General features: G+C 39.5%; 1 protein-coding gene across 1 annotated transcript in view; it reads left to right on the top strand.

The window, feature by feature from the left end:
* The window catches only part of KNDC1 (kinase non-catalytic C-lobe domain containing 1), a 129,276-nt gene that overhangs the window by 71,365 nt on the left and 39,148 nt on the right, over nucleotides 1-18,763 (top strand). Inside the window, exons 10-17 of the mRNA XM_084635433.1 lie at nucleotides 2,156-2,314; nucleotides 2,659-2,736; nucleotides 5,874-5,967; nucleotides 6,165-6,327; nucleotides 6,420-7,297; nucleotides 7,384-7,528; nucleotides 10,180-10,271; nucleotides 13,723-14,117. Of these exons, the coding sequence (XP_084491559.1) occupies nucleotides 2,156-2,314; nucleotides 2,659-2,736; nucleotides 5,874-5,967; nucleotides 6,165-6,327; nucleotides 6,420-7,297; nucleotides 7,384-7,528; nucleotides 10,180-10,271; nucleotides 13,723-14,117 (2,004 nt within the window). The remainder of the gene's footprint in view (nucleotides 1-2,155; nucleotides 2,315-2,658; nucleotides 2,737-5,873; nucleotides 5,968-6,164; nucleotides 6,328-6,419; nucleotides 7,298-7,383; nucleotides 7,529-10,179; nucleotides 10,272-13,722; nucleotides 14,118-18,763) is intronic.

Genomic DNA, 18,763 nt, shown 5'->3' with positions numbered 1-18,763 from the left:
GCTCTGCCCACCCTCAGTCCACCTCTTCCCCCAGCGACCCCGCACTCACCGGCAGCGGCAGAAAGTGGAGCAACCCGGCCCCAGCCAGCTCCCAGCCGCGGTGCTCCGCTTCCCGCCACGGGTGAGTGCGAGGACTGACCCTTTCCCCAATCTCCCCGCACTTAAAGGGTCAGTCCTCGCACTCACCGGTGGCGGGAAGCGGAGCACCGCGGCTCGGAGCTGGCGGAGTGGAGCGGGCTGGGGCCCCTCCCCCTCCCACAAGTGACACAGCTGGGGCCGGGGCAAGGGAAGCGGAGCGAGCTGCTCCCGGCCCCCCCGCTAATCCCCCGGGCCACTCTGGGTCTGTGGGGCCCCCAAACGTGCCCCCCCAGCTCCTGCCTCCCAGACCTGGGGGGAGGCCTGGGGCCCCACACAGGCCCCCCATGGGGGGGCTGCGTAGTGCACTCAAATGGCTAGGGACAGCCCTGCACAGAATACCTCTTTTTAGGAACATGGAAAACGCAACTCCTGCAATCTCAAATGCAGACTGGCTTTGTTTGAACTAGTGGGGGGGGGGGGGGAAAGGATAATGACTCCTTTATAGGTCCTCCTTTTCCTCAGGTGCTGGAGGCAAAGGGTACAGCCAGGGGTGAGGGAGGCATCACCTGAGCAGGAGGGAGAACCAGTGGGTCCTGTGCATGCATGAGAGGGAATATAAACTCTGTCCCTCCACCCTGAGCCCTCTTTCATGAGTGATATGGAGGATGTCTATCAGCTTTGGTATGCGTATGTAACATAACAGATGTTTATCACCTTGATATCTGTGTATCTGTGTGCCTAGCCTTATTGTAAGTGTCGCTTCTTGACATTTTCCCTTGAGGATACTGATTTTCCCCCATTCAGTACATTTCCTTATTTCAGCAGCTAGCTTAAAAAAAAAAGGACAATGCTTTCTTCATCCATGAATCCTTGGCATAACTGTGTGTTTTTAAATAATCTAGACTACTTTTGTAACTTGCTTCTTTTTTTAGACCATTTCCAGTATTTCCAAGAACTTCTGCTCTAAAGAGAAGGCTTGTTGTTTTCCTTTAGATCCAGTATCCCTGAATCTTAAGGATGTTGATTTTTCTCTGTACTTTTAGTTAAGTCATCCTGGAAGCAGATAAACTCTTATTAGAACAGTTCAGGACAAAATAGAAATATTTTCCCACTTCCCTGAGATGCCAGGAAATGTTGACTCTAACTGCAAAACTTAGGTCTTGCCCAGGTAGAACTTACCTAGCTTGTACTTCTTGTTGTGTATTTAACAGTTGTGACTATAGTTTGAGAATGTGGGCAGTCTAATGCCAGTCAAAGTAATTGTGCTAGTCAGTGTCCAGTAAAAAAACCTTTGAAAGTCTGTCCTGGGTTGAATGGTCATTTTAGTAAATACATGAACTCTTAGGGTGAAATCCTGGTCCTGCTGAAATCCATGGCAAAATATTAACAGCTAGGTTAAGGTATAAATTCTGCTGCTTTAGTATTGTCAGAGTTCCAGCAACACTGGCAAGGTAGGTATATTCTGCTAAGTGAGCAGAATTTGGCTCTCTGTTTTAAAATATTAACATACTTGGAAATCATTTTATGTCTTTTTAAGGTTCCTCACTCCGGCAACTTCAGGTGGTCTAACTGCAGTTAGCACAATTCCTAGAACAAATTTTCAGTACTTAGTTTTTCTAATTAAATTTATCATCTCTGTAAAGGTAGGATTCATAATGGAAGGCTATAACAGTTTCTGACAATCAGCTATGCTGAATTATAGTGGCCTCTTCTTAAGTAAGTTGCTACTGGCAGTGTTTTGGGGCAGGATCCCAAAGCCTGCAATTAATTTATAATTATGTTTATATGAAAGACCTGCTACAAAATAGGAAGAACATGTTGGTTCCTCGCCCCCCCCCCCCACACACACACCTGAATTCTCTTGCATATATTAAGAGGAAAGTAAGGCAACTAATGAGTGTTGACCCTAGCTTGGAAAACCAGCTGCTATTCTTATGCATAACAGCTACAGTACTTCCTGCAATATGCTGGGGTGTACAACAGCATATTTGAGGGCAGGATGGAGTCAGTTCTTTGGAAGTTCGCGTTTCTTTACAGCTGTCCTTGCCCCTGCATTATATATTTGCTTTTTCAACAGGTCTGTATTTACTGTGTTGCTGCAATTTTGTGGACAGCAGCCAAATACAATTATCCACCTGATCACAAACTAGTGTTGCCAAGGAAACTAAAGACTCTTCTTCTGGATATGGCAAAAAGAAACTCTGAAGAAAGGCCTTCTTTAGCTGATGCAATTAAGGTGACTTGATGAAGCAGTTTTATAATATTAGGTGTTCAGTCATAGCTAGAAACCTATTTAATAATGAATTTGAATATCAAAATATTCATTTTTGGTTATGGCTTGATAGCTCATTAAATGGTAACTGTCACTTTTCTGGTTTTGTGCTTTAATGGTGCCCTTTAGGGTTAATGGATGTGTTTTAATCAATATTGAAGTTGTCAACCAGAGAGTTGGAACAAGTTAATAAGACCTCCTGAATTGGATTTTAAAAAATTTGAATCCTTTATCTTGACAGTGCTCCTCTATTACGTATCTTAATTGAGTGGAAATTTGTCTTAATTTAAAATGTTTAATATTTTTAGGTATGCAGTAGTTATCTACTTGAACGAAGTATAAACAGCAAAAAGATTCTGGCATTTTTGAGTAAATCTGCCTTCAAGGTAAGAGTAATTTTTTTTCAGTGTATTACATTTTTTCCAATTATCTCCATACAGCGTGTTCCAGTAAGATTTTTTTTTTTTTTTTTGCTGGTTGTGTAATTCTTTTGTTCTTTCAATTTTGTAAATTTGTGTAAATGATTAGGTGGTTACTCCTGTGGGGACATCATTAATATAAAAGTGTTTGGGTATTGCTGAGGGTGAATATTTTTCATGCCATGTAGGAATATAAAATAGATATGAAAATTGAATTCCATTTTTAGAAAGCTTTGCTGATTTCTAATGCCTGCTTGTAGCTATATATTCTACCAGCTACATTTAAGTTCACTGTATGTGAATAATTGACTTCCAGATTCTCTAAGTCTTCAAAGTAGTGTTGTTAAAATCAGTTCTAAATAGGGCACAGCTTGCCAAGAAGTTGGGTATTCTAATTTAAGGCTAGGACATTGGAGGAGTCTAATGTAGAATCCCTAAAACCCAGTTTAGGAGAGAGCAATTTTTTATGCTTTTGTTGTAGCTGTTGCAATGGAGCAATGAATTTGAATGAAGAATAAATATTTTGAGCCAGTGAAATACAGCAGTGTGTCAGACTTCAGCAAGAATTATATAAAGCTAAGAATTCAAGGAAAAGAGAGAATGGTGAATCAAATATAAAGTTTCACTTCTCTTTTTGGGTGCCTCTCTGCAGAATTAAGTTCTCCCCTCTTCCTGTGCATACCAGTACAAGAAACATTTGATTTGAGTACTAAAAATATTGGAATCCCAAAGCATTTTTAGATGCTTTAAAACTAGTCTAGGATCTCCGTGTCATACGTGTTGTAATTGTGCTCACGCTCTAATATGGTAACCCCCTGTTTAAACAGAGAAATCTGGTTACTGTATTCTTGTAAATATCTCTGTGAATGAAAACTCACTATTGTAATGATTGTTTTGTTTCAGATATTTACATGGCAAGTATTTGTAAACCTCTTAGTACTTCCTAAAGAGGTACTTCCTAAAAACACAAAACAAACACACACTCAACTCCCTGCAAAATATCTAGTTAGGACCTCAAAATATGGTGATCTACATCAGTCTTCATCTTCAGAATTGTATCTTAGTGAAAGAATAGTAGTTCTCTGTAGTTCTCTGTTTGATTATACAGCTTTAGATCAATTTAATTTACAGCTTTATTTTTGCATTCTATTTAACTCAAATATTCTGAAGTGCCCTCTTAAATATAGATTTTTAACATAAAAAGATAATGAAATATAATCATTAAAATATTGCTTACATGAATGTCGTAACAAAAAAGCTTATGCTAAAAATATTAAAATGTTTCATATTTGCATATAAATATACCAATTAACAGATTGCAATTTTCAGTGATCGCATAGCTATTATCAGGAGTGCTAGCATTTTGTACCTAATAATCTTTCTCTGGAAGACTTGACATAGCTCTAAAGCTGCTTCTTATCACTGTAAAGAATTGTAGTGTAACAAAATTGCTTAACCATTGCTATAAGGTCCTACCCACTTTAAGATATCTGCAGCCTTCCAAGTCATGCATGATATGGAAGTCTGTAAACCTGCACCTGTATTCCCTTTCTGTGATCCAACAAGGGCACCCACACTCAGCCTTCCAGCTCCCCAGCTGTCACTTCTTGGACAGAGACATGCATCTTTCTCCCTCCTGACCAGGGTATTTCCACGCTGCACAGTTCCCTGCCTAAACTGTGAATTCCCCAGTAGTGCCAACTGGCTCAGCGGGCCTGTTTTTATCCTCAGAGGCTATAAACCTCTTAATTACCCACATTACGTTTCCACGCAGTTCTTTCCAAGCAAGTACATTTATTCTTAGGGTGCAACCATTACAGAGAAAACATATTAAAAACACATAAAAGAACCTACACAAATGCTAATAAGAAAACGAGTACTTGTGGCACCTTAGAGACTAACCAATTTATTTCCTTTTCTTTTTGCGAATACAGACTAACACGGCTGTTACTCTGAAACCTGTCAAAATGCTAATAAGTTTACCAGAGATCACCCCCACCATCAGCACAAGGGTTCTGGTCAGTGTCAGTCCTTTCAACCCTTCGCTAAGGACTGGGGTCTCCCCTGTGAAGGAAGATCCTGTCTGTTTGCTGGATAAGAATGAAGGCCCTGAATCAGATCAAACTCAGATTATTTATCCAAGAGTCCTTTCTTTGTCTGCTGGTCTCTAGAGAATCCAGTTTGAACCAGTATATGCAAGTCTGTCCAGGTGATGGTGCCTCTCTAAGAGGTATTACAACCTGAGTGAATTTGCCTAATCCCTCCCCGCTGTTCTTAGTTCCTGGAGGGCTGTGGTCCCCCTCCCCCATGGAATTACATACAGTTCCTGGCCTTCAGTGGTACATTTGGTACAATACACATTAAGTAGGATATTGTAGCAAATTGGCATATGTGTCATACTGGACCATGCAATAGCCCTGGCCACCAGGCAATTTTCTAAAACAAAGCAGGATCTGTCCCATTCTTTCTGGTCAGCACTGAGCATGTATATGCCCGATACTCTTATCTTGTGTGCAAATTACAAGAAAAATCATTTTTAAATCTAAGCCCCATCTAGAGTACTCCATTAACCTACTCTTTCTAGCAGTGGTGTCTCAAGCAATGCCTGGCTTCCATGGCCCAGAAAAGAAAAGATTTAGAATGTCCTAAAATTCCTAAATCCTAATAGCCTGCCTCTACAATCTACTGCCATTATTGCCCAGAAACTCAGTGGGCTATTGACTTTTTAGATTTTCCTTCTTTATTTCACTTATACTCATCCTTTCAGGAAACAGAAAACAATACTAACATGACTGTCACAGGGCATGAGTGTGGAATACTGACAATACTGAAAATAGAATTTTCAAACATTCCGTAGTCTTGAATTTGTTTAAAAAAGTGCTCAGTTTGTATGAGCTTGGTACAAATAGTTTTACCAATCACAGAAGTTCTGCAGCCCCTCCACCTTCACCCCCACACAGTTAAATCATCCTTTGGAGATTACAGGTATACAAAGCAATGAAACACTATATTAAAGATAATTTTAGTAATAACTTTCTGAGGACTGTTGGAGTAAAGTACTTGCATTATTTGTTCAAACTATGGAACTCACTTTTTACTCTTAGGCTTTCAATGAAGAAATAAACTCTTCTCAAGATAATGTTCCTTTTGAGTTTAAAAATAAAAGAAACAAAATGGATGCTTCAGTGTCTAGTCTAGGTAAGTAATCCAGTTGTTACATGGTTATTCCTTTGTTCCAGAGTCAGAATTTACGTTATTGTATTAGACTTGCCAAGTAAAGTGCAACACAACTGTGGAAAAAATATCATGTTCCTTTATTTAAACAGATTATTTACTTTGTCTTTGTATTTTATAGGTATTGCTAGTCTTTGACCTAATCCTATTTGTCTTTCCAGGGTTTGTGCCTATTACTAGTGAAAGTAAGCTTATAGCAGTTAAAGGACCAGTGCCTTGTCAGACTTCTTTAAACAGTGAGACATGTACATTGCCTGTTGCATTCACCTCTTCTGCAACTCACTTTAAGCCTATTATACTGCAGCAAAACACAGAGCTAACAAAGTATGTATGTCCTAATACAGTGTAAGTTTAAATTGAAACTTCACACTTAAATCTAACATAGGTGTCCTTACAAAATGCTTTGCTTTTTTCAGAGGGACACACGCATCCACTCCTGAGCAACTTGATAGATATGTACAAAACGAAATCCGTATGGATGGTAACAACAAATCAGTATTTGTAGATGATATTGAAAACCATGCTGCTGAAGAAGTTGTAGCTGCACCTGAGATACCCAAGCGTGATTTAGACATACAAAACCATTCATCCCAAATACCTTCAAATGAGCAAAATCCAAGCAATATGGTTACATCCACAGTTGAATTGCCATCACCATCTGATTCCTTATGCAATTTACAAGAAAAGAACACTTTATCTGCGATTTCTTCAAGCTCCTCAGCTTGTTCTACACCACAGAGGCCGCCTCTTATAAATAACTCCCCTCTCAAACAGGACCCAGAGACAAGAGTGTTAACACTTGTACCAGTACAGTTAGCTGTATCAGAGCAAATACCAAATAAACCTCTTGAGTCAAAAATTGCTTATGATTGCTATAATCATTTGCCTGTACTCCTTTCAAGTACAATAGCAAATTATAACACTAATATAAATCTACAAAATAATTCCTTCCTTTGCCAACTACAGAATTATGAGCCCACTAAGGTACAGACAAAACATGATAAAATGAAAGCCAAAATCTTTAATTTGTCATTGCCTTCAACTAATCAAATTATTCAAACCAGCTATCTAGAAAACAAAGAATGTAATACTGAAGTAGGCAGTAGTTCACCTTTACCAGGACCCACATCATATTCATCAGTGAATCAAAATGCATCTTCTTCCTTCAGTGTAGAAATTTTATCCCAGCTGAGTGGGACAAATGACATTTTATTACAGAAAGCAGTGCATCTTATACAAGAAGAGTTTGCATTTGATGGCTATCTGGAGAATGGAGTTGAAGTTCTTGCTATGGGTATGTATACATTTATCTTTATATATAAATATATTCTTACATACAAAAAACAATCCTAAATAATCATATTTTATTTTTTTAACAAGGTAACTATATTTTCACCTTAAAGGAGCTTAAGTTTGACACTTTCTGTGATGCAGTCTCTGAAAAGTTTTGTGACCTTTATTGGGATGAAAAATTACTGGAGAATCTTTACAAGATAGTAAGTGGGCAAACGATTCCACAAATAGGGTAAGTGTATACTTCCATTCCTTGTGCTTGAGGTCTCATTTAATGCTTTTTTCTGGGTCCAAAGTGCATCAGCTTCCTCACAGTCTGTAGCTAAAAGTGGGAAAGAATACATCCTCTCTCCACCTGTACTTTTACTTGTTTCTTGCCCTTTGCACTATATAATCTTCTCCCATTTTAGAAGACTCTTCATGGCTCTCCCCACATCAGACACATCAACCATCTGTCAGAACAGGGGGAGCTCTTGACTTCCCTTCCAGCTCTACATTTTTATGACTCTGTAAATGCTCTGATGCATAGTGGTAGACTTAAGCAGATCCTTGAAGTTAAGCATGTGCTTAAGTGTTTTAATGAAATGTTTCTAACTTAAGCTGTTCTTCATCTCTGCTGTTACATAGCTGCAGAATTTCTGTATAATGCATTGTCGCCTAAATACTTTTCCCTGTTTGCATAAATTGACTTGAATAGCCTGTGGAATATTCAGTGCTTCCGTTTGAAAGATGCTGTACAGTCAAAATTCAATTGTATTATTCCTACAGTGCAACTTGCACATTTTAGTTTAGTTGTTTGCATTTTAATGTGTAAGCTCAAACTTTCATTAAATACGGGAGAAAAAATTGCATGGCTTCTCCTTCTTGTTTTAGGCACCAGAAATGAATGCAACATGGTTTAGTTTCCTCTGCACAACCTTCTGTAGTTTACAGGAGACTGGAAACTGAGAACACAATATTGATATATACCCTTATGTCGTATTTCATCTCTGATATTATCTGTCTTGTACACAATTAAGCCATTCGTATTTGTTGCAGCTTGTAGAAGAGACATGTTTGTAAAAAATCTTTATTGAAAATCACTGCAGGCAGCATTTAATGCATTCACATAAATAATGTTTTTTCCTCGTGGTCGGGTTTTGGTGTTCCATGCCTATAGACTGGATGTTTGATCAGGAAGTTTACATACCTTTATAGCTGGACTCTAGAACCTTGTATCCTTGAAAGACTTTAATTCTAAAAGTCCTTTGCTGAGAGAGAGAGAGAGAGAGAGAGAGAGAGAGAGGATTTGAAGGCATCCAGAGTTGAGGTCTATAAGACCTGCTGGTCTGATTGTCCACGTGGGTTAGGATTTTCAAAGGCCCCTAACATAGCTATAGACCCAGAAACCATTGAAAACCAGTAGGAATTGCTTTCCAAATTCTCATGGTATCTTTGAAAATCCCAGCTTTGAATGTTGTGGAGGCAACATACTCCTCCATTGTGAGTGGATTCTTGAGGTATCTGAATCAGTCACCTTCAGCATGAAGTGTTGATGTGATGTGTAGGGCCTTTGAAAGAGAAAGGAGAACAGAACAAGCATCATCCCCTTCACCCAACAGAAAAAGATAAGCTCAAATTTTGGACCCCAGTGAAGAACTGCCTACAACCTCTTCCTAAGATACTGCATTGCCTATAAAAAACCTTCAGCTGCAGAGCATGGCAATTCCAAATTAATGGTTTAGGCGCTCCTGTGAGTGATATTACCTTTTTCAATACATTTTATCAGATTTCATAATTGAAATTTATGGTAAGATCCTCCCTTGTGGATAGGGTGATGACATGTCCTCGCTTACTGGAATTTTTCCTATTTCATATAACCATTCTGATATCCTAGTTTTCAATATATTCCACAGATGATCTCATTTCTGTGCCTCCTATAACTGCTAGGCAGTTGGTCCAACCATTCATTGGCCATGACTTAGCAGTTCAACAGGAAGCAAAACTGAAATTCTTTCCAAGCTGAATTGCTGAAAGGCATGCATATGATCCCACCAATGTATTAAGTTGCTGTAGAAGACAAACTGGAGTGGGGAAGAGAGTGGGAAGGCAGATGAATAGAGGAAGGCAGGAGAGCAGATAAAAGTGGACCTGCCAAGCCTGTCTTTCAAACCTTGTTGAGTGAAACAGAAAGGTGCAGTTTGGAAAAGGAGAGTGAGTAGTAGTGGTAGAGTGAGGGGGGGGGGGGGAACAGTAAGCAAAAGATAAGAACCCTGAGAGGGGGTAGAGAATATGCATAGAAGGAAGAAGAAGAAAAATGTGGTAAGAACTGAAGACGCGTGTGTGTTGGAGGTTAAAATTAATAAAAACAGCCACACCTTCAGGGTATAAGGTAGAAAATACACTAGAAGATGGGAGGCAGAATGTGTGGTTTGGGTTTTTTTGTTTAACAAAACCATGTTTAGTTCATCTCAGAATCATGGTTATCCTAAATAGGAATGGCTTGGAGTGAGACTGCTGCCCAAAGCATGACACTATAATGCTGATTGAATCCTGAGTGGAGGACTGCATTGAGACAGTTTGCTGTTTAGTGTAGTACTTTGTTTAAACACAATCTGATGTTCTTGGGATTCTGTTAACCGTTGTGCAGCACAATTGGTACTAAGATAATCACTGCACCTTACCCAGTGTATTTTGATGTTCTTAAAGCCTTTTAAAGTCTTCTTTATAAAATAAAACCTAAAAAATACATAGATATATATTATGCAGCAGATACATGTGACAAAGTTCTAGCACACACAGTGGTTTGATCTGTAAGACCTCATTTTTATATTTAAGCTTTTCCTGATATCAGTATTTAAGAATATGAAATGTTAATTGCTCCCTGTCCCATTTTATTTTCAGCGTAACTGAAACAGATGGTTCACAACGTGGCAGCATGTTCCACAGTTTGAAGACATCTGACAGTTTTTTGGTCAGCAGCAAACAGACAAAGGGTGAGAGAAGAACTTGTGTTGTTAGACGTTTGTGTGAGTTGGGACCCCACCAAGGACTACAGCCTGTAGGGACGGATCTTTATAGAGTGCCTGTAGGACAGCACTTGCCTCTGAACTTGAGACAAAGCAAACTACAAAGTATCTGAAAACGTGTTACTATATGGTGATACCCTGCAGGGTTCTTGTCTACAATATCTAGCCTACATCACAGCAAATGTCATTTAGCAGGTTACCAAATTTAATTTAATTACTTACTGAAGCATGTTATGAATGCTGAAAAACTCTCAAAGTTCCAATTACTATGTGTGCTTATATGCTTGTTCTTTTAATAGGTGTTCTAGTGGTGTGCTTTGATGGGGGAGGGAATCTGTTACTATGAGTTAGAACAGTTTCACTGAATCAGTTCAACTCAGTGTGTCAAGTTTAGTTCCAAGGAGAGCTGAGAGCCTTAGTAAATGCTTGTAATTCCTTACAGACTACTGCAGCAATTGAGGGTTAACTGAGAGGTGAACTAATGCTGATTCTTCTCTGAAGTCTCTGATCCTGTTATTGCCTTGTCTGCTCAGCATGGCTCATCAGAATTTAAACGTGTTGTACTGAATAGTAAAATAAGTGGCCTAGCAAGCAACCTTTCAGTTTAAAAACACACACACAAAAACAACCAACCTTTTTACAAGGCAATGTAGGTTTTTTTGTGCATAATTTATCACCAGTGCTACATAATACATCAGACTTAAAATGACCATTTTTTACACTTTTGGTAAAAGACCATGTCATAAATATAAAGGGAAGGGTAAACCCCTTTAAAATCCCTCCTGGCCAGGGGAAAAATCCTCTCACCTGTAAAGGGTTAAGAAGCTAAAGGTAACCTCGCTGGCACCTGACCAAAATGACCAATGAGGAGACAAGATACTTTCAAAAGCTGGGAGGAGGGAGAGAAACAAAGGGTCTGTCTCTCTCTGTCTATATGGTGCTTTTGCTGGGGATAGACCAGGAATGGAGTCTTAGAACTTTAGTAAGTAATCTAGCTAGGTATGTGTTAGATTATGATTTCTTTAAATGGCTGAGAAAAGAATTGTGCTGAATAGAATGACTATTTCTGTCTGTGTGTCTTTTTTGTAACTTAAGGTTTTGCCTAGAGGGATTCTCTATGTTTTGAATCTAATTACCCTGTAAGGTATCTACCATCCTGATTTTACAGGGGTGATTCCTTTACTTCTATCTACTTCTATTTCTATTAAAAGTCTTCTTGTAAGAAAACTGAATGCTTTTTCATTGTTCTCAGATCCAAGGGTTTGGGTCTGTGGTCACCTACGCAAATTGGTGAGGATTTTTACCAAACCTTTCCCAGGAAGTGGGGTGCAAGGGTTGTGAGGATTTTGGGGGGTAAGACGTGTCCAAACTACATTTCCCAGTAAACCCAGTTAGAGTTTGGTGGTGGCAGTGGATATTCCAAGGACAAAGGATAAAATTAATTTGTACCTTGGGGAAGTTTTAACCTAAGCTGGTAAAAGTAAGCTTAGGAGGTTTTCATGCAGGTCCCCACATCTGTACCCTAGAGTTCAGAGTGGGGGAGGAACCTTGACAGACCACATTCATGAAAATACCAGTTAGAAAGCAAATGTATAAATTAGAGAGGAGCTACAGATGTTGATGATTACATACACTGTGTGTGTGTGTGTGTGTGTGTATCACGTGCCTTCTTTTGTGGGGTGACTCACAGAGTCTGCCTCCTTGGGCTGTGGAGCACCATTTAAAGTATGTGTGGGGGCATAGATTTGCCCCACACCTGACCCTCCTCTTCCCCTTCTCAGGTGTCCCCATCAGCAGCCTGACCACAGTCCCCAATCCCATGAGTCCCTCTACCCAGTGGCTCCAGATTTGAGTTAGTGGCATTGTGACTTGGCACCCAGGACCACAGTGAAAGGTCTGAGTGGCACTGTGACACCCCTCCCCCTCCATCATGACAGAGGAGCAGGTGTGCTAAATTTGAGTCAGTGGTGTTGTGACCTGGTATATGGGGTTGTAACGCCACTCAGGATTGGCCCAGCCAAAATATGGTCAAGCTGTGGCCTGGGTGCACCAGAGCCTATGGGCCTATTACTAGTGTTAGCTAAGGGAGGTGTCCTCAACTCAGGTGGTTATGAAACTGTTTTCTGGAGTCTGACATCCATTTCTGCAGGTCAGGTGACTGTCTTCAGTGAATCCATGTGCTGAATTGACTTTTTGAGAGAAAGTTGGCCTGCTGCAGAAGCCACAGCCTCACTCCCACAAACTCCATTCTTCATGGTCTCAAGTTGGGAAACCTCCCAGGCTTCAGTACTCCTAAATGTGTGTTCTTCCAAACATGGTGTGCAACTTCACACTGTGATTGCAAAGCACCCACAAACTAATCCATTTGCAAACTGGAGTGATTTTCCTGTGTGACCAAACGTTGGTTGGGTATGATTAACATAGTGTTTTAAACTCTGCTTTCACTTGTCTTTAATGACAAAGTTCACACTTGCATGGTGTCATAAATATGTTAACCCTTCATACTGGCTCAGAATGAATATGTACGCTGGGCCAGGTTTTCATACAGTGCCATTTTGCTCTAAAACTGGCACACCTGGACCCTGGAGAATTATTTGGGCATATGTGGGCCCAGGAGACCCTCTGGTGGGCATAGTGCTAACATAACGGCTCTTATCCCACATCTCTTCTATGCTGCCCTGTAATAGGAAAGAGGAGTGTGACCAATCATTGACTGTCATTTCAGTCTCCTGGGGCTGTTAACAGCTGTTGTAAGATAGAAAAGGCCCAACACAGTTTAGGGGATTGGTCCTGTGTCCAATATCAGTAAGACTTGCTGAGTGCCAAAGTAAGTTTGGTACCCCAAAGTCCCCTTTGTTAACTTGCTCGGTGTGCAGTTTGGCTCTAGTGAGGACCTGGCCTGCTATGTATGGCCTCTGTGTTCTTTGTAAAGAGCTTTGAGACTTATAGATTATAAAAGCTAAGCACTTATTTACTTGTGAGTGCATATGTTTATGACCCACATTTATTTTTGTGTGCAGCCTCTGTCCCAACCTATATATTTTAGAGCTGCTGTACATGTTCAGCGTGCATCTTTATTGCATTTTACAGAAACTCTTGAAGTGAGGTTTAATAGTTCCACACTTTGACAATATTTTTGACCTTGGGCATTTGAAAGTGTAGTTACATAATATTAGTCTTATGCCCTTTAAACTTATGGGTCACCTGTTTTTTGTCACTCTATTTGCCAGCAAAGTGCTAGTATCCTTGGATTACTCTATCTGGCGGTGGTTGTCATGACAACTGACAGTGCCACAGTTACAGGGCATAGGTGGCTTGACAACTGCTTTTCATATGCCTAGCATTTAAATCTAAAAAAATAAACAGAAATTTAGATATGCTTCTATGTATGACTGTTTGTTTTTGTTCCTTTTAAAAGGGAAAGAGAGACAGGTGGCTTCTGACACCAAGGCAATGCCCACTACAGATATATCATTGGCTGAAATGGACTTGAATGAGCTTCCACTAGATAATTTTGAAAAAGAATTGAGACTGCAGAAGGTTATATTAAGAACAGGAAAGGGTGGAAGTTGTTTACAAAGTAACGATTGTCTCGGTCCTGACTTCATAGAAGAGAATAGAGAACAAGAAGAGGAGACTTCTGAGAATAATTACCCTGTCTCCCCCAGCTCATCTGACTTTCAAAGTTGTAGTCCTGGTTGGAACAGTGCATTCAACGGGGGTGAATGCTTTAGTTCAGAAGTTTACAATTATGTGAAAAAACTTGGAAAGCAGGAAGTAAATCAATCACAAAATATAGATTCAAAAAGAGTGGTAAGTACTTTGATTTATGAAAATTCAAGATGTATTGTAATGCTTATTGATAAAAGTAGGATATTTAACCATAAAAACCAGGAAGTGATGGTCCTCTTTTCCCTCAAAATGTTAAATTAACATACAATCCTTTATCCAAGTAAGCTTGGTGCATACAACATAATATTAAAGCATTTTACAGCATAAGATTAAATTAAATTGATAATCAGATATGGTAGTTCATTACTTTTCTGGAGAAATGGTATATTTTGGTTTCAAAATAAAATCTTGTATAAACTGACAAATGTGGCTTGATATAACTATATGCCAAGTAAAAGAAAGGTAGACAAATCACTTTATTCTTCTCTCTTCCTCACCATTAACATGAGTGGTCTCTTTGTTCCAACTTTTAAAAATTTCTTAAGGAAAAGCTGAATAATTTTGTGTTGATGAAATCTGATATGGTTAATATATTTAAAATACACTTGTTTGAACCTATGATATGCAGATTATTAATTACTTGCATATTTATAAATTTACATATAACAAGCTTCAGCATGTAATCGGCACATCCTACCCAAAGCAGTGGTAGGGGTAGGACATGGAGTGGTAGAAACCTTTGGCAAGAGTGGCTGGCGGGGAATAGCTTGATGTCTGTCTAGGGCTAGCTTGATGAGTGGCTGATGGGGAAAGCTGGGTGGGTGCTGAGTTGCTGGGGGGTAGTTAGCTGTGCCTGGGATTGGCTGCTTGGGTGTGGGTGGGTGAGATTGGTGGTGGTGATGGTGGGACTACTGCTGGTGGTTAGGTGGCTGGTGGGATGGCTGGGGAGTGGGTGGTTGCTGCCAAGCAAGTACAAGCAACACTCCTATATACTTTGTCATTTCTTACCCATTTACATAACATGTTTGTCACTGTTTTTTGCGGGGGGCAGGGGTTGGCCTTGGGACTTCCTAGGGAATTTCACCTGCTTACAGCAGGTCTGAATTGGGCCTAAGTGTCTTGAGTCATTAATATCCAATCACTGGTAAACCCTGCATCTCCATCTGGTTATACAAGAATCTACTGTTCTCTTTGAGACAAGGAAAAAGAAATTGTAAAGGTTTATAGGTCTCAGGTATAAGTTGTAATATAGTGTGGCTCTCCACCCTTGCCATATGAGGTTATGAACATAATGAAATTGCATTGGCCCATTGAAGTCTTTGCCACTTGTTGATTCTTATCTCGTAATCCAAAATGCTGCATTATTATACAAAATAGCTTGGTAGTTGAAAGGGAGTTGTACAGGAGAGGAGGGATGTAAATTAGATGCCACACTGAAAGCTCTGACCCTCAAAGCAGGGATATCTTTAATATGGAATGGGTTACATGGTCTTTGTGTTAGCACAGACTTCCTTAGATGGCTTGCAACCTAGTTTTAGAAGTAGCATCCCTGACACCAAGAGATTCAGGGCTTGTCTTCACTGTAAACTTAATTCAAGTTTTAACTTGAGTTTTTGGCCTTAACCCAAGTTCCTTCCATACCAAAAGATCTTAATTCAAGTTTCATGGTGCTTTTAACTCAAGTTGGCTGGTCCCTCCGAGGTATAGGCTAAAGCTTGAGTCAGTGTAACTCATCAGCTGCTGACACAACCATTCTGTAATGTGGATGCAAGCTAGCTCAGTTTGAATCCTGCTGCTCCTTCATTGCTTTCCCACAATGCCTTCATGTGCCTCAAAAGGACCAGACTAGTTCTCCCACACACAATTCACTGGGAAAGAATTCACAGAGAAACTCTGCTTACTGCAGCACAAAACCATGGGATATGCCCCCAGAAGTCTTAGCAACACAGAGGATGATTGAGGTACCATTGTGGATAGAGCAGCTTGAGTGTTCTTTTGCTGTGTGGCCACTCTCGCTTAAGAGGAGTAATTCGAATATAGACAATTCTAGTAAACTCATCAGTGAAGACATACTCTGTTGTCTTAAAATGGGTCTACCTGTCTAGAAAGTGCTATTAATCCTGCTGTCTGATTTATCTTTGTTCCTGGCCACTGTGAACAATCTATTGGATTTGTCAATATATTTCTAAATAAATATAACGAAGTGCAACTAAGTAATCAGAAATAACAGCTATAGACCTATTTGCTTCCAAGTAATTAGTTGAAATACCACTTGGTCCACTCTCATTGATGCTTTGGTGTATGTGAAACAAAAATACTAACCTCATTTTAGTTCATTGCAATTAACGCCTTTGTTTGCAGTATCGGGAGGGAGGTTAAGGATTGGATGAGTGTGGAGGTTCAATTGTCCTCCTTTCCCCCCATGTCAAGGTGCAGGTACATTGGTGAAGCAGCATGAGAAACTTGACCTACGATTGTTGTGTGTTGAAAAAGAAAACAGACTTCTTCAGGGCTGTCAATCTAGCAATTTGGGTATATAATTCTATAGGGGCATAGAATTCTAGATGGTCAGTTAAATACTGTTTGGGTATATCAGGTACAAAAAGAAGAAGAAAAGGATTACATAATCTCCATTGCTCAAAGGACTATTTCCTGACTGCAAAATTGTAAGGAGTTTTCTTGAGTATCTCAAGTGATTTTTTCCCCCACCCCTACCGTACCCCAACATCTGCTTTTTCTTTCCCCGTGGGATTTTATAGTTTATTAAGTGATTTAGTTTGATCCAAAAAGATACGATCTCTGCTCTTCTGATTTTTTTTTCCATATAACTTGCTGGAGTACAATATAAATGAAGCAAGGTTTAAAGTAATTTTGAGTGTGTCCCTTTTAATTTTACTTGGAAAATTAGTGCATATTAGTGTTGCTGCTGATTGTACTACCTGCATAACTGGTAGATTTACCCAAACACCTTCTAACTTGCATTTTCTTTATAATCTATGTGGTAACGTTTATCGTGAGTTAGAAAAGAATATGGGAGGAAGAAGTTAATTTTGTGAGGAATCTTTACAGAGAGTGATACTTTGGTGTCCTCATGTGCCAGCAGTGCCCTTCTGCCATGTACATTGGCCAAACCAGACAGTCTCTAAGCAAAAGAATAAATGGACACAAATCTGACATCAGGAATCATAACATTCAGAAACCAGTAGGAGAACACTTCACTTCAATCTCTCTGGTCACTCAATAACAGACCTCAAAGTGGCAATTCTTCAACAAAAAACTTCAAAAACAGACTCCAGCGTGAAGCTGCAGAACTGGAATTAATTTGCAAACTAGGTACCATCAGATTAGGCCTCAATAAAGACTGGGAGTGGTTGGGTCATTACAAAATTTACACTTAATTTCCCCAATACTAATTTCTCCCTACTGTTACTCACACCTTCTTGTCAACTGTCTGTAACGGGCCACTCTCTTACCACTTCAAAAGTTATGTCTCCTCCCTTGGTATCCTGCTGTTAATTGATTTATCTCGTTAGACTGACCTAACACTTGGTAAGGCAACCCACATCCTTTCATGTATTTATACCTGCTCCTGTATTTTTTACTTCATACATCTGATGAAGTGGGTTCTAGCCCACGAAAGCTTATGCCCAAATAAATGTGTTAGTCTCTACGGTGCCCCAAGGAGTCCTTGGGTTTTTTTGGTGTCTAAGACATTCTTATTTTAACTCTGTTATACTCCATGTATATTGTGAAAAGTATAACAAACATAATGTACTGAGTGTAGGTACAGTTGAAAGTTGAGCAAATGCATCGGGAATAAACATGAGGATCTGTGCATTATATTAATACTTATATTAATTACAAGTAGCTTCAAAAGTATATGGACAGCAATGAGCTGGATTCTGATCTTGCTCTGTTGACTCAGTGGAGTTATGTGGATGTCCAGCTGGTGCAAATTAGATAGGAATTGGGAACTATTGTGTGTCTGGGCCATGTTTACACTACCAACTTTGCTTGATGGAAGTTACATTGGCGTAAAGTTTGTATATTACTTGTGCACATGCATGCTTGGTGGCTTGCGTCGGCGCTTTGTGTAATTACCAAGCGCACTTGTGCCAGTCCAGAGTGCAGTGTCCCATGGGCAGGTATCCCAATGTGCCAGGCGCCGCCCTCTGTCACAATTAATTTTGCAATGTTTACAGTGTAGAAATGAGCTGTGCAGGGAACTCTGGGAGCTCAGTGTCAAGTTCCCATCAAGCAACTTTCTCTATCCCATGGTGCCATCCCTATCCCATAATTTTCACACCTTTTTAAAAATCTGCAAACCACATGGCTTTTCCACACTAACTTTGTAGTGTACACTAGATCTAAGGGTATAAGCAGGGGTAAGATAATGAATTACAGATAATAGAAACACTCACTATATTATAATGAAAGTCCTGTATAATATCTAGTCAATTTGTAAATAATTTTTTTAAAAATTAAACTCAATGTGGACTTTTCCAAATAAGAAATAATGTAATGTGATGTGTTGTGATAGACACAGGGTCAAATTCAGTTCTAGTGTATGTTCTATTAACTTCTTGTACTGTATAAATACCCTTTGAATGCACTGCAAAAGAAAAATCCATTTTCTACGTAATGAATATATATTTTAAGACAATATATCCTGTCAGATAATACATACGTACGGAAGATCTCTAATATGTTTTTAAAGGCACAGAATCTTAGATTAATTATTAAAAAGACTCTATTTGAATCTTTGATGTCTTGCAACTTTTTCTATT

Source organism: Lepidochelys olivacea (genome assembly GCF_965140295.1).
Source record: "Lepidochelys olivacea isolate rLepOli2 genome assembly, chromosome: 7".
Classification (NCBI taxonomy): Eukaryota; Metazoa; Chordata; order Testudines; family Cheloniidae; genus Lepidochelys; species Lepidochelys olivacea.
Note: the sequence above shows the minus strand (reverse complement) of the source record. Positions and strands in the feature narration are given on the sequence as shown.